This window comes from Procambarus clarkii, chromosome 91 (genome assembly GCF_040958095.1).
Source record: "Procambarus clarkii isolate CNS0578487 chromosome 91, FALCON_Pclarkii_2.0, whole genome shotgun sequence".
NCBI classification, from domain to species: Eukaryota; Metazoa; Arthropoda; class Malacostraca; order Decapoda; family Cambaridae; genus Procambarus; species Procambarus clarkii.
The window spans coordinates 1,066,608-1,085,344 of record NC_091240.1 but is presented as its reverse complement, the minus strand read 5'-3'; the positions used below and the strand labels follow the sequence as shown (position 1 = coordinate 1,085,344).

The 18,737-nt window shown below is 43.1% G+C and overlaps 1 protein-coding gene across 2 annotated transcripts; it reads left to right on the top strand.

The window, feature by feature from the left end:
- Window positions 1-560: 560 nt before the first annotated feature.
- On the top strand, window positions 561-18,304 carry LOC123773883 (mucin-17). 2 transcript variants are annotated; one of them, XM_045767813.2, is made up of 5 exons: window positions 561-741; window positions 2,854-2,916; window positions 4,480-4,548; window positions 8,747-8,985; window positions 17,265-18,304. In XM_045767813.2, the coding sequence occupies exons 1-5, from the start codon at window positions 651-653 to the stop codon at window positions 18,171-18,173; spliced, it is 1,371 nt and encodes a 456-aa protein (XP_045623769.1). In that variant the 5' UTR covers window positions 561-650; the 3' UTR covers window positions 18,174-18,304. The 2 variants fall into 2 exon arrangements, with proteins under 2 accessions (XP_045623769.1, XP_069174707.1); XM_069318606.1 differs by lacking the exon at window positions 2,854-2,916.
- The last annotated feature ends 433 nt before the right edge of the window (window positions 18,305-18,737 follow it).

Genomic DNA, 18,737 nt, shown 5'->3' with positions numbered 1-18,737 from the left:
ATTATAATAGTCTTTAAATAATGCGGTACTATAGACCTATGTATATATTCGTCATATATTCTCCCGCCTCTATTTTTCTAGTATTGAAAGGGTGGAAAAAGTCTCAGCTCTTTGTCCCAATAAGGAATTTAAGAGGGGAAATATAGAGCTGTTCCCGGCACATACTGACGTTTTAATTTAATTGAACTCAATTGCTGTACATAGACAATTAATTTAAACAAATAATGTAGCAAATGCAAGCTATCACGAATTGGTTATCGATGCATATACAATGTGTTTAGCGAGTATGGTGTATAGTGGCAACTGTGGCGAGCAGCTGCAATGATCGGGGAGTAGCGGATGTCTGGCCACTGGGGGGGGGGGGGACGAGATGCCATTTCGTGCAACATTATCAAATACACAACATATATATATATGCATCTTTGAGGTAAATATGTATATAAAAGATTATTCTAAATATCATTTAAACCTGGCGGGTATGTGTACCGTGTACATGACGGTCCAGAGGAGGTTTGTAAGGGGTGTGATGATGTTTGAGGTGGGGAGAGGTGGCAGGAGCGCGGGAGGGTGAGGAGTTGCCTCGCGTGGTGAGGGAGGTGAGGCACGTCCCTCACAACACACCAGCGGCGGGAGATAAACAAACTGCCAGGATGAGCTACACCCGCAGGACGGTCCTCTCAGACGGGCTCACCAACGTTGTCGTCGATCTCCCGGAGAAGGAAATCGAGCGGATCCAGACAGGTGGGTAGGGCGAGGCTGGGCCCAGGAGACATGTCACAGTACTTTAGTGTGGCTCTGGTCACTGGGCGCTGGTTCAGCCCTCCCAGCCCCCCTCCCACCAAACGATTATCTGATAATTAGTTAAAAATGGCCTTTATTGAAGCTACCGATTGTTTATTGAAGCACAGATTATTTATATTTAAAGTAAAACATTATATAATGGTATGTAATATGGCAGGATGCTGATCTAAGAGGGATAAACCCTACAGTTGGGGGCCTCAAACCCCCCTGATGACATGTTAGGCAGGCCACACTCCGCCCCCCCCCCCTCTAGTGGTCTGCCACCTCCTCCATGGCTCACTTGTCTCCATCTTTAATCACAATTTACTATTCTTTCAATCTTCTATTTTATATTATCTTATTTTATCTTTAGTTGTCACATGATAGGCTGGGAAGCTGGGATTTTTTTTTTCCATGGGGTATAGTTAGAAATAAATTGACACCAAGTTTAAAATGTGTACTTGCCATGTTGAACCAGAACTTTATGGTATATTTTTGAAGTGTGGCTGAAGATAGGTGGAGGATGGCAATCCATTTATGTTACAACATAAGAATCTGTCATCAACAAATCTATCTGTTTGCGGTTTATTAATGTCTACAGCAAACAGCTACAGATAATACTGTACAACAAACAACAGTGGGGCACAACAAAAGCCATTTACTATAGTACACTCTCTGATATTTTAATTAACAGTTGTTAAACCTCATTTGTACTGGGATCGTAGAGCCTTAGGAATAAATCGGAATTTACATGTAAACAGCTCTCTTATCCCTGATCCAGAAAGTGATATTTGTATGTGTGTGTGTGTCTTTACAAGAATTTCATTTTGTAAATTTTTCTACAAAAGTGTAATTTTAATTTTCAACAGAATGTCATTTTCAGAAATTGATTTTGGACATGCCAGTGAATACACTGTACTAACATAAAATGCAATTCACTTTATAGCATGTTTAGTTTTGGACTGTTAATAGATATATTGTAGTTTTATTTATAATACACTAAAAACCTATAATACAGTACAGCATATTGTAAAAGTTAAATATACTATAATAAGAAAAAAAGACTAATAATTTGCATATTATTTTGTGAATTAGTTTTATAATTTTAATTTTGTTTATCATGCACACCACCTTGCTGGCCACTAGATGGGAGAGGGCGGGTCGTGTGCATGATAAACAAATCAGATTATATAACTAGCTCAGCACAAATATAAGCCGCTTAGATTAGAAACTGTACTGGTGTTCATTCTCAAACTTATTATTGATATAATAAATACATTAACATGTGAAACTATTTTCTCAATATTGTGACTTGCTTAGCTAAATGAGTTTTGGAGCTAAATGTTCCTGAATACATTGTGCCCTTTTTTTTTCCCTTTTCCTCTAACACCCACAAGATAGGTATGGGGTGCATATTAACTGAAATATACGAAAAATTATACGCTGATGAATTTAATTACATTGTTTAACTGTTAAATTGTTTCACAGATTGCACAGTAATTTTTATACATTTATAAAGTTCCATTTTTATTGCATTTTAAATTTATACATATTTTTTATTTTCATTAATTTATAGTACAGTAATAATAATACTAATTTATTAATATTAAGAAAATCAGTAGGAGCCATGATAAGGATTCGAACCTATGCTCTGGGTGCTCCCAAGCAAATGCCTTAGACCAATAGGCCACGACATGGTCATCACAGCTCCTGATTTTCTCATTGATACACCATGTTAATGTGATTTCTCTGTGCAATATTATTATTATTGCTGTATTATTATTATTATTATTATTGCGGCTGTATTATTATTATTAAATCTATATTAACAAATTTAGCAACTGAAAACCAGGCTTAAGTAATTTTCAGTAAATTTCCTGCATAATTTAGCATTATAGTCCATTCTACTCATTGTCTGTGGTGTTTGAATGAAGGGTTCTTATAAAAGAGGCAGTTCATGTAAAAATTGTATAATGTATGTAAGTACTGTACAGAAGAATATAAATATTTATTGAACAGCTGATAGTAGTTATTGTTTTCCTTATTTGTATTTAACAATTTGGTGGCTTTCAGATGCAGTGTATTGTCAACAAGTTTTTGACAAGCATGCCAACAGTGATGGGTCCCCAGAAGAAGGTAATGAATAAAAGGGGATTCTGAGTATTTTATCATTTACTAAGTCTTCAAAAACCAGATATTGAGTGTTACAAAAATCTGTATTTTACATTATATTAAATGTTTAAATAACTAAAATGTTACTCAAAGTGTAGAATGTTAATGCATGCTTATGTTCATAATACAGTATACTCACTTGTAGCCCGAGATGATAATTTATTTGCAAGAAAGTACAATGGGTTTGTGAGATTACACATTAATGACATTTTTACATTCTTGTAAAGCATTTTGGGCAGGTCCTTAATCTTACATTTATTTCATTTATTTATTTATTAAATAATATGACCATTTATTAAATATACGACCATCATGATCTCATCTCTTAACCAGCTTCATGGGAAAATCCAGTGTCTTAGTTGAAGCCAAGAAGGTACAGCAACTTTATGCAAATTATATAACATACAGTAAAGGCATCAGTTCTTGGCTGGTCACCGGTTGTAGGCTACTGGTGACAGACAAATCCTTGTAGCATCTGCATTGTTGGATAAAACTTACTACAAAAGTTCCACAAACTTCAAGTATAGTATAACAACTTCATGAAATATAAGATATCTAAAAACATCAACTGGATTAAAAATAACATTTATGTAAAGTTCTCTGTGTATACTGTACTTATAAAAATAATGGAAAATACAGAGGCTTGTGGATGGTGGATTGATTTGATCAAGATCCTTTGATGCTCCTGTGGCCAGCGTCTATGTCATCTGTGTCAAGTGTCTACTTCTGGCAGGTCCCTCAGTAGCTCCTCGAGCTACAGCCTAGGTAATGTCCAAGTAAACCACATTAGGCCTCTAGTGAATCCAGCTCACCAAAATCCAGGACCAAAATCTGGCACTGTCAGAGACTAAGGGGAGCCTGGGAATCTGGGATCACCACAGTACAATGAGAATTAACCACCAGAAAGGAAGTGCGCTCCAAAACAAGCAACTGTATGGAAAAACTTGTAACCCTGCTACTATGCCAACACTCATTATCAGAACAAATATACTGCTTAGCTACACCAGTTCACAACTTAATGGCAGTCCCAGTAGCCCAGGGCCCTTGTCAGCCAAACAGCTCTGTCTCGTGCCTGATGTAATCTAAGTGAAACAGCTCTACTGGGCCCTCTATCTACTGTTAACACACATGGAGTTGCTATGTGGGAGCCTGTGCTTGTTCCTCTTATGCTTCATGCATATTCTGAACTCCCACTTTGTGGGCTCTGAGACCTAGTTTGAAACCGGATAGGGTTTGCATCCCTGTTAGTAAGATGTATTTAACCAAGGCTTGGCAATACTAGAGCTAAGTTTAGAGAGCTATTTGGGGCCCACAAAAAAAATTTAGGTAATAATAATCAAGCATTGAAATTAGTGATAGTGTAAGTACAGAATTTAAATATGCTGCAGATTACTTGGATAGCTCATGTTGCAGTTTTTTAAATCTCAACTAGAAGGCTGTGATGTGCTGTGATTTTTTTTAGTTAAATTCATAACTATTATTGCACTTGGGCTATACAGTACTCTATTAAGAATAATTATTTTACAGAAACAACAAGTGAGGACATGCGAAGTGGTTCCGAGGGGCCATTTGATCGACGTCGAAAGTCTTTTAAAGGTTTGTAGTAACATTTCACGTGATATTCATTAATATAGTATTATGAACAAAAATATAACCAGTTTGCACTGATTTTTATGAATGATATTGGAAATAATGTGTTAAATATTCATTTGGAATACGGTAGTAATATATAATAATAACAATAATAATAATTTTTATTTAGGCAAAGGTACATACATAAAGAGATTTTACAAAGTTTGTTGGCTTTATAGATAAGAGCTAGTACATACAATGCCTAAAGCCACTATTACGCAAAGCGTTTCGGGCAGGAAAAAACACTACTGACTAAAGCTTAAAACTAATGGGTAAAAAGAAAAAAATGCGTTGAGTACAAATAAAAATAGAGGTAAAAGAGGGGGGAACATTGTTGAAAAAACAGCACAAATACAATTACAAATTATTACAGAAAATTACATTAAAACAGCGTTGATTTGAAAAACAAAAAAAAAACAAAAAACATACATGGTTTGACAATAGAGGGGTAAGGTAGGTTACAGGGAATTTATTAGGTATAGCTTCGTTTTTAACTTAAACTGGTTGAGAGAGGTACTGTCCTTAACATGGTTGGGAAGGTCATTCCACATTCTGGGCCCCTTGATTTGTAGAGCATTTCTGGTTTGATTAAGTCGTACTCTAGGAATATCAAAACTGTATTTATTTCTGGTGTGGTGCTCATGGGTTCTGTTACAACCTTCTATGAAGCTTTTGAGATCAGGATTGGCATTACAGTTTAGCGTTTTATATATGTATAGTACACATGAGAGAATGTGCAGTGACTTAATGTCTAACATATTCAGGGATTTGAGTAGGGGTACCGAGTGATGTCTGGGGCCAGAATTGGATATTGTCCTAATAGCAGCTTTGTGTTGAGTAATTAGAGGACGTAAGTGATTTTGGGTAGTAGAGCCCCAAGCACAAATACCATAGTTGAGATATGGATAGATAAGGGAGTAATAGAGAGTCACCAGGGCAGGGCGTGGTACATAATATCTGATCTTAGAAAGAATGCCCACAGTTTTTGAAACTTTTTTTGATATGTTTAGAATGTGTCCCTGGAAATTCAGCTTGTGGTCAATGAGAATGCCAAGGAATTTGCCATCTAATTTGTTACAAATTTGGGTATTGTTTATTTTGAGATTTATTTGATTAGAGGATTTATTGCCAAACAGAATATAGAAAGTTTTGTCAATGTTAAGGGTGAGTTTGTTGGCAGTTAGCCACAGATGGACTTTATTTAGCTCAGTATTTACTGTGGCATTTAGAGCAAGGGGATCAGGACTGGAGTAAATGAAGGTTGTGTCGTCAGCAAATAGGATTGGTTTGAGGTGTTGGGAGACATTTGGAAGGTCATTAATGTAGATGAGAAAGAGGAGAGGGCCAAGTATGCTGCCCTGGGGAACACCAATGTTGATGGGTAGGGTGGGAGAAATTGTATTATTCACAGAAACACATTGGAGCCTGTCAGTAAGGTAGGATTTGAGGTATTGTAGGGAGTGTCCTCTGACACCATAATGATGTAATTTAAGAAGAAGGTTTTGGTGGTTGACAGTATCGAAAGCTTTACGCAGGTCCACAAATAACCCAACAGGGAACTCATTTTTATCAAGAGCTGTATGAATCGAGTTAAGCATACTAATAAGTGCATCGTTAGTGCTTTTTTTGGGCCTGAAGCCATATTGGCAAGGGCTAAGTATATTGAGTTTGGCTAGATATGAGTAAAGCTGCTTATAGATTAGTTTTTCAAAAATTTTTGACAAGTTTGGCAGGATTGATATAGGTCTGTAGTTGTTAACATCTGTGAGATCACCACATTTGTGGACAGGCGTTACTCTCGCTTTTTTTAGAATATCTGGAAAGGTTTGGAGTTCAAGTGACTTGTTGAAGAGCAAAGCAATAGCAGGGGCTAAAGATCTGGAGGCTTTTTTGTAAAGTTGGTATCTCCTCAAGGGCACCAGACTTGGTTTTAAGGGAAAGGATTTTCTCATTGACGTCAATGGAATTAATAGGCTTTAGGTACAGAGACTGGGGATAGTTCCCTGTAAGATAGTCCTTAATGTCAGTACTGGAAGATGGAATATCATTAGCAAGGGATGAACCAATGGAAGAGAAGAACCTATTGAACTCAATAGCAGAATCAGAGGCTGAAAGCTGACCATCGTTATTAGACAGGAGAGTCGGTTTGTTATTTAAAGACTTCTTTAATCCCAATATTTGTGAAATTGTTCTCCATGTTTGTTTAATGTTGTTCTTTATTTGGGTAAATTTATCTTCGTAGTATTTAGTTTTGGCTCGTCTAATTATCTTAGATAGCAATAATGAGTAATTCTTTGAGAATTCTTTGGAGACAATTCCTAACGTATACTTTTTCTCAAGGTCATATTTTTTATTAATAGATTTAAGTATTCCCTTTGTAAGCCAGGGATTGTTAAGCCTTTTGGTTGTGACTTGTTTTGTAAGCATAGGACAGTGGGTATTATAAAGGCTAAGAGTTTTTTGAAGAAAAGATTGAACTGCTAGGTTGATGTCCTCTATGTTACCTAACTCGGACTCCCAGTTGACATTATCAGTAGCAGTTATAAAATTGTCTATAGCAGTTTCATTGTGTAGTCTAAAACGTATCTCTCTTGACTCAAGAGGTGGTTTGCTAATGTTAGTCAAGAGAAATGTGGGGTAATGGTCTGTAGCGCTATCGGTGATTATACCTGAAGTAAGCGGAGAGGTTATATTTGTCCAGATGTGATCTAGAGTCGTGGCAGTGCTATCAGTAATTCTAGTAGGTCTAGTGATTAAGGGTATGAGGAAGCAGGAATTCATACAGTTGAGAAGCAGGAATTCATACAGTTGAGCCATATAAGATGCTTGGAGCCTGTCTTGCCCAACATGAAGCTTGTGGGGTATGGGAATGCCATAGACCCATTGGGGTCAGCTCCAATGCCACACTTTAAGAAACACTGAGGTCTAACCAAATCCTCTATTGGTTGTGTTCTTCACACTTATTTCAGTTTATTATATACTTTTTCTTTAAGAGGGGGGGAAAGAGGGAAGAAGGGTCAAAATGGGGGATACTTGAAGAAAGGAAACGAGAGGGGAGGGGAGATAGCAAAAGAGAATTGAGAAGAGGGGAAAGTGGGGGGGGGGGGGGGAAGAGACCCAGGTATAGCTGGGTACTCTAGTGTGTATGTGTAATTATACACACAGTATATACACACGTATGTATAATATGTCATATATATATATATACAGTATTACACAATGGAGTGAAAGATATATTACACAAAAAGTCTAGATATACAAAAGACTTGTATGCCAATACAAGATCCGAATTTTGTAATTTTTTGGTGTGCACAAGAAGCATTCCAAATAAGCGTGAGACCAATACACAGTGAAAACAGTCTTAAAGAATTAATACAAGTCACATAACTAAATTCTGATCTCCACCTAGCATTCTGACTTGGGGCAGTCAAGAAGAGTGAACAATAAAGAGGTCCGTGGCAGAAAACCTGATGGTATTATAGGTGCTGCAGGTGGAGGCAGTAGATTGTTCACTACAGTGCCACTTGGCAGTCCCTGTGATCCTGAGTTTGGCTTGAAAGCAATTTGTGTGTTTATAACCGGAGATAACTCTGGGGTAGAATAAGCTTTTGTCCAGTTCTATCCCTAATGGTAATATAACCCGACAAACATTTGCTGGTGTCCATTGTCACTGTCCTGACTGGAATGATCAGGTCAGAAAATACTTTTGTATTTTGTCTACTTATTAATGTGTCCTTTGAAGGCCCACTTATTAAAGGACACACTTCAGGAACTTCAGGGGAGCCGGTCGGCCGAGCGGACAGCACGCGGGACTTGTGATCCTGTGGTCCTGGGTTCGATCCCAGGCGCCAGCGAGAAACAATGGGCAGAGTTTCTTTCACCCTATGCCCCTGTTACCTAGCAGTAAATTAGGTACCTGGGTGTTAGTCAGCTGTCACGGGCTGCTTCCTGGGGGTGGAGGCCTGGTCGAGGACCGGGCCGCGGGGACACTAAAAATGCCCTGAAATCATCTCAAGATAACATCACTATCAATGGTTACAGAGAGCAAGTATTCTCTATTAACACATTGAACCAAGTTTTGCTCTAGAGTATACAGTAATGTAAATATAGTATTTAAATTTTTTCTTTTAGCAAGTAAACTCTTATACCTCTATCTTTCCAGCTCCTTGGGATGCAGAAATGACTCGGTTTTTCATCACTGAATATCGCAGTGTTAGAGGAATCATGACTAAGAAGAGAGAAGCTTTCTTACACATTTCCGACAAGATGAACCAAAGAGGATATGATGTTACGCCATACACTGTTGAGAAAAAATGGCATAACTTAATAAAGACGTACAAAAATGTGTTAGATCGTGCAATTCATAAGGGAGAGGAAAAAATATGCTGGGAATTCTTTGAGGTAATTATGGTACAATAATACTGTATTAAATATAAACAATTTCTGAGAAATATTTAGTAAAGCAGCTGTGGTATTGTATTGTACTGTATAAGATGCTCATTACAGTAATTGGTATTCTCATCTTATCTATTTTCAATGGATTTATGCTGTATGTCTCTCAAGCATTTATTTTGTATTTTAATTGAGAGTACTGTAATTTGTTTTCAATTTTGGTTCATATTGCTACAAGGTCAGACAACCGAGTACTTTTCCAAATTGTGCCACTTAGTTGCTTCCTTAGGTAGTGTCCTGCTCGTTGCATGGACAGGATCATTTAGTCAGGGTAGATTGACATTCCATACCGGTGCAGCTAGCATATTTTCAGATATTCCTACTGGGTCATAAGAGATGTAATGGAAACACTGGAGCATACTCAGTCCAGGCCTGAATGACCTGTAGCCGGTTCATTCATGTAAACGCATAGCCCTTCATCTCCCTACTTGGCATCACAAGGACTGCCAAGCAATGCTCTCACCATTTACTGTACTTATTGGCCTGACAGCTACTACTACCCCGGACTACCAATCAGGTAGCACTTCCAACAGACAAACAGGGTTCCCTCACTTACGGTATTTCACATTCTTCCTGACTGGTCCTTCATGTAGTCTGGCAAACACACACAACAAAAAAAAAAAAAACACCTAGGCTGAGTGTTTATCCTTAGAAACATTTTTCATTGTACAGTGAACTGCTGTTAGTGAATGCATCTTGTATATATGTATACTGTACAATAATTCTTATTCCAAAAACATGCAAACAAATTCTCTCAGGTTTTGTTTGTGCTAGGCACAAATATTTGAAGTACATTTGGCTGTTACATTATTGAACTGTGGTGTCATGATATATTCTGTTTATCCACAGGTCATGCCTAGGCCAGTTTTTCTTTTTCCTAGGGGGATGCCCTCGTCTATCCTTGTCTTAGGATTAGGCAGGCTTAGATTAGGGTACAAAAGAACTCATGTCCTAGTACCCGGCTGATCTCTCCTTCATACTCAAGACTGAAGGCGATTTCATACTAATTAATACTCACAATCAAGGCAAATGGGTGGACCTTCGACAAGCCACTGGCTTCCTGTTCTTGTCGAGGCCACTAGGATTAGTGGCCCTCGGGTAAAAAATCGGGTAAATACTGTGGTCTGGGGCATTGCTTTTCAGTGCCATGGTTACTCAGATAACCATGAGTATATAAAAACTCACCCAGATAAAGCTGTAGCAAGCCATTGCATTGACCTTTTAAATGACAATGTGATGTTTCACTACAGACAAGTGTTAAAATGTAGGGAAAACCAAGTGTCTTTAGACAGATTCTTAGTAAGACAAGCAAGCATTGAGCCAGAGCCAGAACCAGATCCCAGTGGTATGCAGGCAAAATGTAGGAGAGTACCCCAGAGAAGTTATCACTGTCTGATGTTATAATGGAAGGGGCTCCCCTTCCAAACACTAACACACCTCTCCTCCTCACCACCTTCCATACACCAACAAGAGTCATCAATAAAGGTAAGCTATAACTTATACTATAGTACAAAATTGTGTGTATTATGTATGAAATGTATTTTGAAGTTAATATTTTTGGGAGTGTGGAAGTAAGTAAGTAATTATCAAAAGAAGGCACCAAACCGGGAAGGCTATGTAGCACCATCAAATACGCAAAATAATCAGAGGGCGCTAAATATCACCAAGGATGCCAACGAGAACAAAAACGCATAAGGCGAACGATATCAAAAGTATCCGAGTCACCAAGAATTCTATCGAGGGACAGGTGACCGCGAGGGGCGGTCGGAAAGCAAGACACACGCTCGTCCTGGAAGTCAGGACATTCAAGAAGGACATGCACGACCGTAAGAGGGACAATGCAACTAGGACAATAAGGAGCAGGGCGGCGCTCCATCAAGTGACCATGGGTTAAGCGAGTATGGCCAATACGCAACCTCGCCAGAGCTGTTTCCCACCGCCGGTTACGGTGGAAGGAGGACGGCCACGAGGAAACACAACATTTAAGAGTACGTAGCTTGTTACCAGTAACAGACAACCAAGAAGCCTGCCAACGGGTAAGGACTGAGGAATGGATAACCGGGTAAAAGTCGGAATACGGAATGCCTTTACGAGAGATGGGACAAGAGCGGACAGCTTCCTTAGCGGCAGCATCCGCACGCTCATTTAAAGACACGCCAATATGGCTGGGAACCCAACAAAACTCAACCGACTTAAATTTACTGTGAACGAGAAACAGCCAATGCTGGATCTCGACAACTACCGGATGAACTGGATTAAAGCACCCGAGAGCCATGAGGGCACTACGAGAGTCAACAACAACCACAAAGGAAGACTGACAACGAGAAAGCAGGAGACGAAGAGCATAGAGAATAGCATAAAGTTCTGCTGTAAAGATGCTAGTCTCCGGAGGCAAGCGACACATATAAGTGCGATCAGGAAAAACAACAGAGTAGCCAACACCGTCCGCTGACTTAGACCCATCGGTGAAGACAGAAACGGAGCGGGAGTGAGAAGAAAAGTGCTCGAGGAAAAGGCGTTTTAGAACTGTAGGAGGGGTAAAAGCTTTAGTGATACGAGTCAAGGATGTACAAAACCGCGGAAGAGGGACCCTCCACGGGGGCAAAGAAGGAACAACACGAGGAGAAACATCAGAAATACGAATGGAAAGAGAATCCTGGAGGCGAGATAACCGGACAGAAAGAGGGAGGTGGGGAAGAGGAACAGGAACCGCAGGAGGGGTAAAAGTTAAAGCACGACAGAGGCGAGAGGAAGGATGTTGCAAGGACCGCGCAAGATAGCGAAGACAGTAGCGATCACGGCGGTCCTGGAGAGACAGGAAGCCAGTGTCAACATACAAGCTAAGGACGGGAGTCGAACGAAAGGCACCAGAACTGAGGCGCAACCCAGTATGGTGCAAAGCATCAAGACGGCGAAGAGTAGAAGGAGAAGCAGACGAGTAAGCAGGGCAACCATAATCGAGCTTAGACAGGACGAGAGAGGAATGTAAAGCAAGGAGAGTGCGCCTATCTGCCCCCCAAGAAGTATGGGACAAGACCCGAAGGAGGGTAAGGGACTTAGAGCACTCAACACGGAGGTAAGAGATATGGGGAGACCAAGACAAACGAGTGTCAAGGAATAACCCCAAAAGCTTCGCGGAATCTTTGTATTCAAGGGGATGACCATAAAGTGACAAAGAGGGACGAAGAACAACCCGTTTCCGCGTAAAAGTCATGGCACAAGTCTTAGAAGTAGAGAACTTGAAGCCATGACCTGTGGCCCAAGACGACACGGCATCAATCGCAAGTTGAAGCCGGCGTTGAAGGAGAGGCGAATCATCACCCTGACAACAAAGGGTAAGATCATCGACATAGAGAGCGGAGAAGACACCAGAAGGAAGAGAGGAAAGAAGACCATTGAGGGCAACCAGAAAAAGAGTAGTGCTCAGAACACTACCCTGGGGCACACCTTCGTATTGCTGAAAAGAGGGAGACAGAGCGGTACCAAGGCGCACCCGAAAGGAACGACGAGAGAGGAAGCTGCGGAGAAAGAGAGGGAGATGACCACGAAGGCCAAAAGAATGAAGTTGAGATAGGATATGATAACGCCAAGTGGTGTCGTAAGCCTTTTCTAGGTCAAAAAGGACGGCAACAACGGAGGTCTTCGCAGCAAAAGCAGTACGAATATAGACCTCCAAGTTCACCAGGACATCTGTCGTGCTGCGGCACTTGCGGAAACCAAATTGAGAAGGGGAGAGGAGGTGATGGTGTTCCAGGAACCACATCAGACGAACGTTAACCATACGTTCAAAGAGTTTGCAGACACAACTTGTGAGAGCAATAGGGCGAAAGTCCTTAGGGGAAGTACCCAGAGACCCCGGTTTGCGAACAGGGAGGACAACGGCATCGAGCCAGTCCTCAGGGACTGACGACGACTCCCAGATCCGATTATACAGACTCAGTAAATACTGAGACGTGCTCGGAGGGAGATGGCGAAGCATCTCATAATGAATACCATCGGAGCCCGCCGCCGTAGAACCGCAGAGGGCCAGGGCAGAACGAAGTTCAGAGAGAGAGAAGGGATCATTATAGGGAAGCTGAAGATGAGTGCAGAAATCTAAAGGACGAGACTCAAGGACAGGTTTACGAAGAAGGAAAGATTGGGGAAGATGAAGACCAGAGCTAACAGAAGAAAAGTGGGAACCCAGTTCGGAAGCGACCTGCAACGGGTCCGCCACAAGAGTATCATGGAGGTGAAGGACCGGTGAAACATCGGGAACGAACTTACCCGCTATCTTGCGGATACGCTTCCAGATCTGGGCCAGAGGGGTTTCGGACGTAATTGTCGAGACATAAGATGCCCAACATTCACGTTTAGCCGTACGGATGGCCCTACGGGCCACCGCACTCGCTTTCCGAAAGAAAAGAAAAGAATCGGTCGTCTGCCTACGGCGGTGCTTCTTCCAGGCTGCACGCTTACAGCGGACAGCCCGAGCACAGTCCGCATTCCACCAGGGAACGCACTTCCGTGGACCCCGAGAGGAAGAGCGAGGAATAGAGCGGAGGGCAGCGTCGAAGACAGTGTCATGAAAAAGGAGGAGAGCGCGAGAGAGGGGCAGAAGGGAGAGGTCAGAGAGAGTAGCACTGAGGGAAAATAGGGTCCAGTCCGCCTTAGCAAACTGCCACCTAGGGAAAGAGAGGGAAGGGCGAAAAGAGAAAAAGGAAACAAGGATGGGGAAATGATCACTTCCATGGAGGTCATCAAGAACCTGCCATGTGAAATCTAAGTAAAGAGAAGAAGAGCAGAGAGAAAGATCAAGACAAGAAAGGGTGCGAGTTCGAGAGTCCAAATGAGTGGGCTCACCAGAATTCAGAAGAGACAGGGAAGAAGAGAGGAGAAACGGCTCAAGGAGGCGACCCCGGGTATTCGTCAGAACGTCACCCCAAAGAGAATGACGACAATTGAAGTCACCCAGCAGGAGCACAGGCTCCGGCAAGGAGTCTAGGAGGTGTTTCAAATCAGGAAGAGAGAGCGGGACACTCGGGGGGAGATAAATGGAACAAACTGTGTACCATTTCCCCACAAAGATACGAGCAGCAGAACAATGGAGAGGCGAAGGAAAAAGTAAAGGAACAAAGGGAACATCAGCCCGAATCAAGAGAGCAGAAGAATTAGAAGCCCCAGCAATGGCTGGGGGGGGGGAGAGAAAGGAATAGCCACGAAAACGACCAGGACGAGCACCAAGCATCGGCTCCTGGAGACAGACACAAAGGGGCGAAAACCGCGAAACCAGAAGTTGGAGTTCGAGGAAATTGGCGTAATAACCTCGAACGTTCCATTGAAGAATGGACAACGACGAGAAGAGAAAGGACAAAAACAGAGAACAAGGAAGAAACAAAGGCGAAAGACCAACAGAGCACGTTAAAGAATATCAGGGTCGGGATCAGGGTCAGCAAAGTCAGGGTTAGGGGGCATGGGTAAACTGAGCAAAGACGGAGGGAAGGAAACGGGAGAACAGATCAGAGGTGGGCGGGCAGGGTCCGGAGGAGGAGGAGGAGGAGACAACGGAGAGGAGCAGTCAAGGACAGCAGCAGGAAGAGGGGGAGTAGAAAGAGAGGAGCGCACCCCAGCAAGAGCAGCAACCGAAAGGGAAGCAGGGGCCAAAGAAACCTCCATAGCAGGAACAGGGGGCGCAAGCACTGAAACGGGAGGGGAAGGAGCAACAGAGCCAGAAGGAGGAGCTGAGGAAGAAAGCGAAGCCTTCTTACCCGCCGGGGAAGAGGAAGGAGAGGAGCCAGGCTTACGCTTCTGACTTAAAGAGACCGGTGTCCCAGCAACTACGTACCGGGCAACGGATTCCAGTGTCTCAACAGGAGAAGCCGAACGAGAGCACACACGACGGCCGTTAGGAGAGCGATGGACATCCGCCCGCACCGACAGGCGGCGGGGAGAGCCGATAGATGGAGGAAGAGGATGGGAAGGAGGATCGGAGGGGGACGAGGAAGAAGACACAGAAGACACGACAGACCGGGTAGAAGGAAGGGGAACCCCAGACAGAGGACCAGGAGGAGGATCCTTCGGGAGAGAACCCAAAGGGACAGAGGAGGGGGCAGTGGGCGCATCAGGGTCCAAGGCCTGGAAACGGTTGCGAGTCTGAGGAAGGCGGGAAGGACGAGGAGAGGAAGAGCGCAACACGCGAGCATAAGAGATATTAGCATAAGGCGGGAGCCGGCGAACCTGGCGCCTCGCCTCAGGAAAAGATAAACGCTCCCGGTGCTTCAAGTTGAGGACGGCTGCCTCAAGCTTGTAATGGACACACGCACGGGAGAAGGTAGGATGGGCCTCACCGCAGTTGAGGCAACGAGCCTGGGGAGAAGCGCACTCCGACTTAGAGTGACCTTCGCCACCACACAAAGGACAGAGAGAGACAGTCCCGGAGCAGCGGAGGGCACCATGCCCAAACCTCCAGCACTTGTTGCAGAGCCGAGGAGAAGGAATGTACTCCTGGACAGAGCACCTGGCACCAGCAAGAATGACAGAGGGTGGAAGGGTCCTACCATCAAAGGTAATCTTCACAACCCGGAGGGGTTGACGGCGACTACCACGAGGGGGACGAGTAAACGTGTCCACCTGGAGAATAGAATGGCCCTGGGCAGCGAGGATATGTCGAATATCGTCGTGGCAGTCGCGTAGGTCCCGAACACCGGTCGCAACATGGGGCGGGAGCAAAATAGTGCCAACACTGGCATTCAACTGAACGTTCTTCGAGACCCGAACGGGGGTCTCGCCAAGGCAGGATAAGGCAGCCAAGCGGGAAGCAGCATCCTGAGAAGGAGCAGCAACGACACGTGTACCGAGACGAGTGGGGTTGAAAGTAATGGAGGCATCCACGGAATCAATGAGATGTCGATGGAGGGAGAAATCGTCAGGAGGCGCAGAATCAAGAGGGAGGAGATCAAAATATTTGGCCCACGAAGCGGGACCAAACAAGGCTTGATAGGTAGCAGAACTGGAAGGAATCGAGCGAGGGCGGCCGTGACGAAGACGGCGGTGAGAACCCCCAGAGAGAGAGGGGTTAAAAGGCGCAGTAGTTACAACTAGAGAAGGAGCCACGCCAGGGGACGAGGTAGTCACCACTGGGGGCTTGGGGCTCGACCCAACCACAGAGGAGGGAGGGGAGCCAGAGGAAGGAGTCAGAGAGGCCAAAGGAGGAGCAAGGTCGGGGCCCAATGCAGCGGAGGCTACAGAGCCCGGTCTTCCAATACGGACCGACTCGGGGGCTTGGTCGCCCACCCCACGAGCCTGAGAAGGTAAACCAGAAGAAGCCGAAGCAGGGGTAATCATCTAGACGAAAGAAATAATTCACTCACGAATGTGCCCCCACACCCACCATGGAGCCACAATTAGAGGCAGGACACCCAACAAGAAGCTATCGCCGATCTTGTCGGGGCCTCCTAGGGGTGCGTCGCGAGTATACGCCCCACAAACGCCACCTTAAGAAACCGACAGTCCGTCGAGATCGGGTTCAGTGACGAAGTGGGGATTGACAATAAAAGGTTCCCCTCGCTCTCGACGTCGGGTACTGCAGTTCTACGGGTGCATGAGTATGCCTCCTCAAGCACCCGGGCGTCAAAATAGAAGAAGTCCAAGGGAAGAACCAGAACGAGCAAAAGGTCGGCAGGAAACGGCAAGCAGATAGGAGAAGAGGGGGGAGAAAAACGAAACAGAAGGAAAAGGAAAAGATGCCCAGCAGAATTGGAGAGGACGGCAGCAGGAGCACAAGGCTAGAAAAGGACAGAGGACTGTCCCAAGGAGCATCACACTCCGGCAGCCGCCCACTAAGCCCCCACACGGCGACAACGAGCTGAGCGGGGAGGGGGTGGGAGTGTGGAAGATATTAATTCAATTTACATTATTTCTTATGGGAAAATTTGTTTTGAGTTACGAATTTTCAAGTTACGACCCGACTCTGGGAATGGATTCAATTTGTAATAGAGGAAATGGTATACTAAATGAATTAAAAGCAATAAAAATGAACCATTTCTCTCTCAGGAAGTACTCAGTGTTTATAATATTAATTACAATGTAACATTTTCAACATTATGCAGAGAATAAGTCACAATAACGTGGCTGAAATTTAGCAACTCAACTCACATGTATGAAAAGAATTGAAAGTTATGGTGTGTGGACTGGGTTATTAATATTTATGTTTTGTGAACAGTAAACATTAACATTTAACAAAATTTCAGGATATGGATGAAATTATCAAGAACAGCACTCCTGCACTGCCAGCACCTGGCAACCTGCAAGCTCTTGCCAAGTCCAGAAAGGTGTATCCAAATTCTGATGTCTCGCCTTCAACTGTTCCAGAAACCATATCAGTGTCTCCAGATTTCTTACCATGTCCACCATCTCCAGAGTTAATTATTACAACATCTCACTCCTCTTCATCGCCACCACCTACAGTTGAAGGGGCTAACACATCCTCTCCAGCCTTTAATATGTCAACCCTGTTATCATCGGCACCATCTAGACCTCATGTGCTAAATAACTCTGTTTCTTGCGTAGGTGTCTCTTCACATTCTTCTTTGCACACTACAGAAACTCAAAATTCTTCCACTGCTCACTTTTCGTCAGACACTTCATCACAAACTCAAACCACATATTCTCAAAATCAAATCGTCTCCACAGCATCTTGGCCAGTGCATGCATCCCAGCCACAAACTTCCACCGTCACAAATCTTCCGAACAATACAACTCATTTGACCTCCACATATATGCAGTCATCAAATATGACTCCTTCCTCACTTTCTAATGGTTATGCCTCACACATTCAAACATCTACATATTCTAAGGCAATTGAGCCACATCAACAGCCCCACACACAAGCTGCAGGCATAATAAAAAATGAATCTGACAATGAGGTTTTTGTACATAACTCTTGTAAGAAAAGAAAGTGGGAAGAAGGTTTGTCATGTCACACTGTTGAGTCAGAGGGAAATCTATTGGCAGTTCAAAGAGAAATGAATGCTCATCTCAGAACTTTGAATTCAAATATTTTGGCAATGGGACATACTTTAAATGAAAATATTGTTGGACTCAAGCGTGCTGTAGAGAGTATGGTATCAATAATGCTGCAAAATAAAGCTAGTGCATAGAATATCACAACCTCACAAACAGAATATCACAAACTCGCCAACAGAATGTCACAAACATTGAGCTTTATAGTAGTGTGCTGTATCTAAGCCCTGTACTTAACCTAAAAGAGAAACAATGCAGATTTTTATGATGTTGGATTTTTTTTCTCCAAGTTTAATTTTGTGTGTGTGGTATAGAGGTTATATAATAAACATGTGTATGCGCATATTTATATATAGTGTGTGTATTATATATATATATATATATATAATATATTATATATATATATATATATGCGAACAAGCTTGAATGGTCCCCAAGCATATATGCCAATGAAAACTCCACACCCCAGCAGTGACTCGAACCCAGACAGCCAGGAGCACTATGCAACTGGCGTACATGGTACCTTAACCACTTGACCAACTGTGACCATACAAAAGACGTTGGTAGCCGAGGCTATTTCACCAACATTCTGACGGCACTTGGTGGTAAGCTTGGGCATAGTTATTTCATCGAATCGCCTCGCTTTGTGGGGCCATGTGAGCAACACAAATGCGAACAAGCTTGAATGGTCCCCAAGCATA

Excerpts from the sequence above, each read along its gene's own strand:
- LOC123773883 (XM_045767813.2), top strand. The coding sequence starts at position 651 with ATGAGCTACACCCGCAGGACGGTCCTCTCAGACGGGCTCACCAACGTT. Across the intron at positions 4,549-8,746 it reads ACGTCGAAAGTCTTTTAAAG|CTCCTTGGGATGCAGAAATG; the intron begins GTTTGTAGTAAC and ends CTATCTTTCCAG. Across the intron at positions 8,986-17,264 it reads TATGCTGGGAATTCTTTGAG|GATATGGATGAAATTATCAA; the intron begins GTAATTATGGTA and ends ACAAAATTTCAG.